This window comes from Salmo salar, chromosome 06 (genome assembly GCF_965601325.2).
Source record: "Salmo salar chromosome 06, fSalSal1, whole genome shotgun sequence".
Lineage (NCBI taxonomy): Eukaryota > Metazoa > Chordata > Actinopteri > Salmoniformes > Salmonidae > Salmo > Salmo salar.
The window spans coordinates 94,680,001-94,689,781 of NC_138296.1; the positions used below are offsets into that span (position 1 = coordinate 94,680,001).

A 9,781-nucleotide genomic window follows, 5' to 3' on the forward strand; every position below is an offset into this window, starting at 1 on the left:
TCAAAAAGGTTTTACAGGAAAAGAAAATCATTAGATTATGTTAGAGTCCATCGTAAAAGCAGCAACATAGCCATTTTCCGACCAACCACATGCATCACAAATAACCAAAAAACAGCTAAATGCAGCACTAACCTTTTACAAACTTCATCAGATGACACACCTAGGACATCATGTTACACAATGCATGCATTCTTTTGTTCAATAAAGTTCATATTTATATATGAAAACAGCATTTTACATCGGCGTCTGACGTTGACTAACTATTTTCCCGTCAAATGCATCCAGGGAAACAGTGCTACAATTTACTGAATTACTATTCGAAAACATTTTTAAAATGTAATATTGTCATTCTAAGATTTATAGATGAATATCTCTTGAAAGCAACTGTCATACCAGATTTAAAAATAACTTTACTGGGTAATCACACTTAGCGATAAAAGGGGATGCGATACTCAGAAAATTAGCAAGTAAACCGAGCTCGGCGCCATCTTGGAACAATCGCATATCACATCTAATCTTGTATAATATTGTCAATAATCCCTTACCTTTAGTTGTCTTCATCAGAAAGCACTTCCAGGAATCCCAGGTCCACAACAGATGTATTTTCGGTCGAAAAAGTCCATCCTTTATGTTCCATTAGCTTGCTGTTTTTAGCGTGTCTGAATGCTGTATCCAAATGCTCTGCCGGTCGCGGGACAGCCGTTTCGAAATAAAACATTTTTTTCCCATTTAGGTTCGTTCAAACATGTCAAACGTTGTATAACATAAATCTTCAGGGCCTGTTTCAACAAGAGAGCCAATAAGATTCGAGGGGGACGATTGTATTGTGTTTCAAAACGTTTCCAAAGGTGGGGGTAGACAGGGCCGCCGGCGTCATAATGGTGATGGCCCTCCCCCTGTGACCAATTTCCAACGCGTCTCATTCACTGAGTTTCGACAGTAGAAGGCTCAAAACACTTTGTAAAGACTGGCGACATCTTGTGGAAGCAATAGGAAGTGCTCAATGAACGATAGCTCACGGTGTGATTAATAGGCAACTACGTGAAGTTGAGTCCACAATTCAGAATTCCACTTCCTGGTTCAATCGGTCTCGGGGTTTTGACTGCCATATGAGTTCTGTTATACTCACAGACACCATTCAAACAGTTTTAGAAACTTTAGGGTGTTTTCTATCCACAGGTATTAATTATATGCATATCCTAGCTTCTGAGTTTGATTAGTAGGCCGTTGAAAATGGGCACGAATTTTTTCCAAAATGCGCTGTGGCGCCCCCTATCCTAGGGTAACGTCAAGATTAAATCCATCCAATAGACCAGTCCAATAGACCAGTCCAATAGACCAGTCCAATAGACCAATCCAATAGATTAGTCCAATATATTGGTCCAATAGATCAGTCCAATTGTTCACAATAGACCAGTCCAATAGATCAGTCCAATAGATCACAATAGATCAGTCCAATAGATCACTAATAGATCAGTCCAATAGATCACTAATAGACCACCAATAGATCAGTCCAATAGATCACAATAAATCAATCCAATAGATAAGTCCAATAGATCACAATAGATCAGTCCAATAGATCACAATAGACCAGTCCAATAGACTAGTCCAATAGACCTGTCCAATAGATCACAATAGATCAGTCCAATAGATCACTAATAGATCAGTCCAATAGATTAGTCCAATAGATCACAATTGATCAATCCAGTAGATCACAATAGATCCATCCGATAGATCAGTCCGATAGATCACCAATAGATCACAATAAATCCATCCAATAGACCAGTCCAATAGACCCGTCCAATAGATCAATCCAATAGATCAGTCCAATATATTAGTCCAATAGATCCGTCCAATTTATCACCAATATATCACCAATAGATCCATCCAATAGATCCGTCCAATTTATCAGTAATAGATCAGTCAAATAGATCACTAATAGATCAGTCCAATAGATCACAATAGGTCAGTAAAATAGATCATCAATAGATCAGTCCAATAGATCACTAATAGATCAGTCCAATGGATCACCAATAGATCACAATAGATCAGTCCAATAGACCACCAATAGATCACAATTGATCCATTCAATAGATCCATCCTATAGACCAGTCCGATAGATCAGTTCAATTGATCACCAATAGATCAATTCAATAGACCAGTCCAATAGATCACAATAGATCAGTCCAATAGATCAGTCCAATAGATCACAATAGATCAGTCAAATAGATCACTAATAAATCAATCCAATAGACCAGTCCAATAGACCAGTCCAATAGATCACAATAAATCAATCTAATAGATCAATCCAATAGATCACAATAGGCCAGTCCAATAGATCAGTCCAATAGATCACAATAAATCAATCACAATTTCATTAAATGGCATATATCAATTGTCAACTCTAGATACTCCCATCTCAAGCAAACCCCCTCTTGACCCCACTCCTGGACAGGCTCACTGGGGAGTGAGCCTCTAGGCCATATATTATCACAGGATAAGTGCTAGATCTAAGAGAGGACACACAATTCCCAGGCACTACCATAAACCTCCCCACAATAAAGAAAAGGAGGGAGTGACTTGCTCACAGACATTGTGGAGACAAGTCATTAGTTCCCCCTTAATCACGCCATCCCTTCACATGGTTTAAGAATAGGTAAAGAGACATTCACATATAAAAGACAAGTCTGACCTCTCCCCTCTCTGGGCCCCAAGTGACTGAGCCCCAGCTAAGGGAAACGTGCAACTGAAACATACCAGAGTCCAAAGGACACTTTCTAATGACAAGTATCTCACATAAGCATATTATACTAATAAAACATCTTAATTATCTATGTTAACCAACTAATTCTGATTCATCCACCACACAATCCAATAGATCACAGTAGATCCGTCCAATAGATCCGTCCAATTGATCACTAATAGATCAGACCAATAGATCACAGTAGATCAGTCCAATAGATCAATAGATCACAATAGATCCATCCAAAAGATCCATCCAATAGATCACAATAAATCAATCCAATAGATCAATCCAATACACCACTCCAATAGACCAGTCCAATAGATCGCAATGGATCAGTCAAATAGATCACTAATAAATCAATCCAATAGACCAGTCCATTAGACCAGTCCAATAGATCACAATAGATCAGTCCAATATATCACTAATAGATCAGTCCAATAGATTAGTCCAATAGATCACAATTGATCAATCCAGTAGATCACAATAGATCCATCCGATAGATCAGTCCGATAGATCACAATAAATCCATCCAATAGACCAGTCCAATAGACCAGTCCAATAGATAAATCCAATAGATCAGTCCAATATATTAGTCCAATAGATCCAATAGATCCGTCCCATTTATCACCAATATATCACCAATAGATCCATCCAATAGATCCGTCCAATTTATCAGTAATAGATCAGTCAAATAGATCACAATAGGTCAGTCAAATAGATCATCAATAGATCAGTCCAATAGATCACTAATAGATCAGTCCAATGGTTCACCAATAGATCACAATAGATCAGTCCAATAGACCACCAATAGATCACAATTGATCCATTCAATAGATCCATCCTATAGACCAGTCCGATAGATCACTTCAATTGATCACCAATAGATCAATTCAATAGATCCCAATAGACCAGTCCAATAGATCACAATAGATCAGTCCAATAGACCAGTCCAATAGATCACAATAGATCAGTCAAATAGATCACTAATAGATCAGTCCAATAGACCAGTCCAATAAATCACAATAGATCAGTCCAATAGATCACAATAAATCAATCTAATAGATCAATCCAATAGATCACAATAGGCCAGTCCAATAGACCAGTCCAATAGATTAGTCCGATAGATCAATCCGATAGATCACAATAGATCAATCTAATAGTTCACAATAGATCCATCCAATAGACCAGTCCGATAGATCAGTCCAATAGATCACCAAAAGATCAGTCCGATAGACCAGTCTGTTGGATCACCAATAGATCACAATAGATCAGTCCAATAGATCAATCCGACAGACCAGTCCGATAGACCAGTCCGATAGATCACCAACAGATTACAATATATCACAATAGATCAATCCAATAGACCACTCCAATAGATCAGTCCAATAGATCACTAATAGATCAGTCCAATAGATTAGTCCAATAGATCATCAATATATCACAATAGATCTGTCAAATTGTTCACTAATAGATCAGTCCAATAGATCACCAATATAGCAATCCAATAGATCACAATAGATCAGTTCAATAGATCACCAATAGATCACAGTAGATCAGTCCAATAGATCCATCCAATAAATCAATCCAATAGATCAATCCAATAGATCACAATAGGCCAGTCCAATAGACCACTCCAATAGACCAGTCCAATAGATCACAATAAATCAATCCAATAGATCAATCCAATAAATCACAATAGGCCAGTCCAATAGATCACTCCAATAGACCAGTCCAATAGATCACAATGGATCAGTCAAATAGATCACTAATAAATCAGTCGAATAGACCAGTCCAATAGATCACAATAAATCAATCCAATAGATAAATCCAATAGATCACAATAGGCCAGTCCAATAGATTAGTCCAATAGATCACAATTGATCAATCCAGTAGATCCATCCGATAGATCAGGCCGATAAATCACCAATAAATCACAATAAATCCATCCAATAGACCAAAAGACCAGTCCAATAGACCAGTCCAATAGATTAGTCCAATAGATCACAATAGATCAGTCCAATTGATCAGTCCAATAGATCACTAATAGACCAGTCCAATAGATCACAATAGACCAGTCCAATAGATCACAATAGACCAGTCCAATAGATCACTAATAGATCAGTCCAATAGATCACTAATAGATCAGTCCAATAGATCACAATAGATCAGTCCAATAGATCACTAATAGATCAGTCCGATCAATCCAATAGACCAATCCGTTAGACCAGTCTGATAGATCACCAATAGATCACAAAAGATCATCCAATAGATCACAAAAGATCATCCAATAGACCAATCCAATAGAACACTCTAATAGATCAGTCCAATAGATCACAATAAATCAGTCCAGTAGATCAGTCCAGTAGATCAGTCCAATAGATTAGTCCAATTTATCACTAATAGATCAGTCCAATAGATCACCAATATATCAGTCCAATAGATCACAGTAGATCCATCCAATAGATCAGTCCAATAGATCAGTCCAATAGATCAATCCAATAGATCAATCCAATAGATCACAATAGGCCAGTCCAATAGATCACAATGGATCAGTCAAATAGATCACTAATAAATCAATCCAATAGGCCAGTTAGATAGATCACTCCAATAGACCAGTCCAATAGATCACAATGGATCAGTCAAATAGATCACTAATAAATCATTCCAATAGACCAGTCCAATAGATCACAATATATCACAATAGATCTGTCAAATTGTTCACTAATAGATCAGTCCAATAGATCACCAATATAGCAATCCAATAGATCCATCCAATAAATCAATCCAATAGATCAATCCAATAGATCACAATAGGCCAGTCCAATAGACCAGTCCAATAGACCAGTCCAATAGATCACAATAAATCAATCCAATAGATCAATCCAATAGATCACAATAGGCCAGTCCAATAGATTAGTCCAATAGATCACAATTGATCAATCCAGTAGATCCATCCGATAGATCAGTCCGATAGATCACCAATATATCACAATAAATCCATCCAATAGACCAGTCCAATAGACCAGTCCAATAGATCAATCCAATACATCAGTCCAATAGATCACTAATAGACCAGTCCAATAGATCACAATAGACCAGTCCAATAGATCACAATAGATCAGTCCAATAGATCACTAATAGATCAGTCCAATAGATCACAGTAGACCAGTCCAATAGACCAGTCCTATAGATCACAATAGATCAGTCAAATAGATCACAATAGATCAGTCCAATAGATCACTAATAGATCAGTCCGATCAATCCAATAGACCAATCCGTTAGACCAGTCTGATAGATCACCAATAGATCACAAAAGATCATCCAATAGACCAGTCCAATAGAACACTATAATAGATCAGTCCAATAGATCACAATAAATCACTCCAGTAGATCAGTCCAATAGATTAGTCCAATTTATCACTAATAGATCAGTCCAATAGATCACCAATATATCAGTCCAATAGATCACAGTAGATCCATCCAATAGGATCAGTCCAATAGATCAGTCCAATAGATCACTAATAGATCAGTCCAATAGATCAGTCCAATAGATCAGTCCAAAAGATCACTAATAGATCAGTCCAATAGATCACCAATAGATCAGTCCAATAGATCACTAATAGATCAGTCCAATGGATCACCAATAGATCAGTCCAATACATCAGTCCAATACATCAGTCCAATAGATCACTAATAGATCAGTCCAATAGATCAGTCCAATAGATCACTAATAGATCAATCCAATAGATCAGTCCAATAGATCACTAATAGATCAGTCCAATTGATCACTAATAGATCAGTCCAATTGATCACTAATAGATCAGTCCAATAGGTCAGTCCAATAGATCACTAATAGATCAGTCCAATAGGTCAGTCCAATAGATCACTAATAGATCAGTCCAATAGATGTTGACACTACTGTATGATTGTATGGTTGTTTCCTAGTTTTAATCTGATGTTGTTTTTGAACTTCTCTTGAAGATCTTCTATTCTCTCATGTAGTCAGCGACCACTGGCCGGGGCCGGGGCCAAGAGGCCAGACCAACCCCGCCCTCAGCGACACCAGCGTCCAGGAAGTCCTACAAGATGTTAGGGTCAGCATACAGGAAGTTGGCGTGCTCCCCAGCACCAGCAGTGCTGCCACGCCCCCGGAACCAGATGCATGCACAGGATTGGACAAGCATCAGATGCGTCATGTTTATACGCAGCAGGACAGCCAATCAGACTGCGAAGGGGCTGGGGCTGCTGGGATGCTGGATAATACACAGACATTCTCCTTGCGGTCAGTGTCTCTTGTCGTATAGTTTTTGATTGATTGAGCCCAAAGTATTTCTTTGCAAAGTTTCTCTTCGTTCAATTCAAGTCAGTTCAATACACATTAATTTATCCCCTCAAGAGCAATTACAAAAGACAAGTCAGTTAATTCCTTTGATGCAACCTGCCTCTAGATCATAAAACATGGCTGAAATATTATGTAATGGGCCTATCCTTGATGCTGTTCATGTTCTCATGTTGCAGGGAGGGAACAAACATTGAGGTGCGTGTAGAGATCGAGGCCCATCCACGAGGCGCACGTCAGTCCAGCCTCAGTAGCATCCTGTCCAGTCGCAGCCTATCAGCTGAGTCCCTGGGTCGAGCACACTCAGTAGGCCGCGCCCACTCGCAAGATCACCTGGGCCACGCCCACTCCCAGGAACATCTGTGTGCCTCTGAACATGAAGAAGAGAGCGGAGAAATGGAAAGAGGAGGAAGAGAGGGAGAAAGCAGGGACCACCTGCATGTTTTTGAGACGGACAATGTCTGAGCACCACCTACTATTTAGGCCACACCCCGTTTCCACTACAGGCTCCTCCCACAAGCTGTCTTCCTGCTCCACCGTCTGAGAAAGAGTCGGGGACATGGAGAGAGAAAGGGAGAGCGAGAGAGAGAGATGTGTGTTTGTGAGAAATCGACAAAATAAAGAGGGCCGCTTGCCAACACGGATGCATCAAAACAAACCAGAAATGACTGGCAGCATGTTGATCGACTAGTTTGGTGGGTGTTAGTCTCACTTTACTGTGTCCTTTCAGAAGAGACTGCCTCCCCCCCTCCCAATCTAACAATGGTCTATTTAAATGATTATTTAAATTCAAATTATTACCAAGCCCCTTCTCTACCTACACCCGCGTACTTAGAATGATCTAGAGCCGTTTGTATCAAGCGTCTCAGAGTTGGAGTGCTGATCTCGGACCAGTTTTGCCTTTTCGATCACAATAAATACGATTATTATAGACAGAGAAGACCTGATCCTAGATCAGCACTCCTACACAGAGATACATACAACGCCTAATTTCCCCCCTTCCATCTAAGATACATTTAAGAGATCTAAAAGCATGTTTTGTTCTGTAGGGGTTAGCCATATGTAACATGCTGCTTCAACTCTCTCTTCCTGTCCTGACACTGATGAGGTATGAAATGCTTCCTGCCTGTCCTGTGTTGATGATGACATGCCATGGAACGTTGAGAGGCTACTGTGTAAAAGGGTCCAATGAAGGGGGGAGAGTTTCCTCACAAAGGGTTATTTCAGTATTGTCAGATACAGTGTAAACCTGACTTTATGCAACACGTTTTAACAGGGGAGCTATGCTGGTCAACTTTACAGGACTTGTTGAAATGCAGTCGCCCTCAACTATGACTCGTTGGTGATCTCAGTGAATTTCATAGTAGACCACTTTGACCGTACTGGTTATCAAGCTGATGCCCCCTTGTATCACAACCTTCCATTGTGGAGGGGGGGGGGGTTGGGGGGGGGGGTTATGTTTTGGTCAAGGCATGCATTCTTTCACTGCTGTGAATCTAAGCAATATTCAGGGACCAGGCTCTGTGAAGTTTAGAGCCAGACTTACAGTGAGGGAAAAAAGTATTTGATCCCCTGCTGATTTTGTATGTTTGCCCACTGACAAAGAAATGATCAGTCTATAATTTTAATGGTAGGTTTATTTGAACAGTGAGAGACAGAATAACAACAAAAAAATCCAGAAAAACACGTCAAAAATGTTATAAATTGATTTGCATTTTAATGAGGGAAATAAGTATTTGACCTCCCTTTAAGAGTGTGCTCCTAATCTCAGCTCGTTACCTGTATAAAAGACACCTGGGAGCCAGAAATCTTTCTGATTGAGAGGGGGTCAAATACTTATTTCCCTCATTAAAATGCTAATCAATTTATAACATTTTTGCCATGCGTTTTTCTGGATTTTTGTTGTTGTTATTCTGTCTCTCACTGTTCAAATAAACCTACCATCAAAATTATAGACTGATCATTTCTTTGTCAGTGGGCAAACGTACAAAATCAGCAGGGGATCAAATACTTTTTTCCCTCACTGTAGTCTACGGACTCTGGCTGTTTGCATCCCAAATGGCACCCTATTCCCTACCCACTGGGCACAGACGTCAGTTCAACATCTAGTTTTGATTAACATTTGGTTGAGTTGTCAACTAACATGAATTCAATGTGAAATGAACAATAAAAAATGTCACTATGTCATTGGGTTTAGATTAAAAGTTTGGTGAAAAGAAATGTCCGTTTTTGTCACGAGAATTTCTATCCCAATGTTCTAACTGAACTATTGTATATCTCTTGTCTAATTCCTGAAGGTTGTAAATCTCCAGTTCAAAGAAATAGACAGTCTCAGCCTGCAATAGATCAATACTTTATTTAGAGAGCGCTCTGCGAATCTTTTTATACACACACACACAAACAAGTTCAAATCTTAAATTACGCCTTGCTCAGACAGTTACTTTTCCACTACACACATACATTGTTTATCATATTCTGCAACATGTTTCATCATTTTCTGCAAGCCTAACAATTTCTCTCCTCCACGGGTGGGGACAGAATGTCCTGTTATTGGTTTCACAGTAGCACAACTTGTCAATCGATAGCTCCTCTTATCCTTTGTTTCACACTTGCACCCTGCTTACATAGCTAAACAGGAACAAAATGTCCTGGTTCTAATTCTGACTAAAACTACACGCATCATCAGGTTATAGTTT

At 39.2% G+C, this 9,781-nt stretch overlaps 1 protein-coding gene across 3 annotated transcripts in view; it reads left to right on the forward strand.

Annotated features, from left to right (window-relative positions):
* The window catches only part of LOC106608328 (E3 ubiquitin-protein ligase RNF19A), a 79,493-nt gene extending 70,184 nt beyond the window's left edge, over window positions 1-9,309 (forward strand). For 2 of the 3 annotated variants that reach the window (XM_082977093.1, XM_014206213.3), the window contains 2 exons: window positions 6,728-7,028; window positions 7,265-9,309. In XM_082977093.1, coding sequence (XP_082833219.1) covers window positions 6,728-7,028; window positions 7,265-7,550 — 587 coding nt within the window. In that variant the 3' untranslated portion in view covers window positions 7,551-9,309. The remainder of the gene's footprint in view (window positions 1-6,727; window positions 7,029-7,264) is intronic. The other variant, XM_014206215.3, reaches the window with a different exon arrangement.
* The last annotated feature ends 472 nt before the right edge of the window (window positions 9,310-9,781 follow it).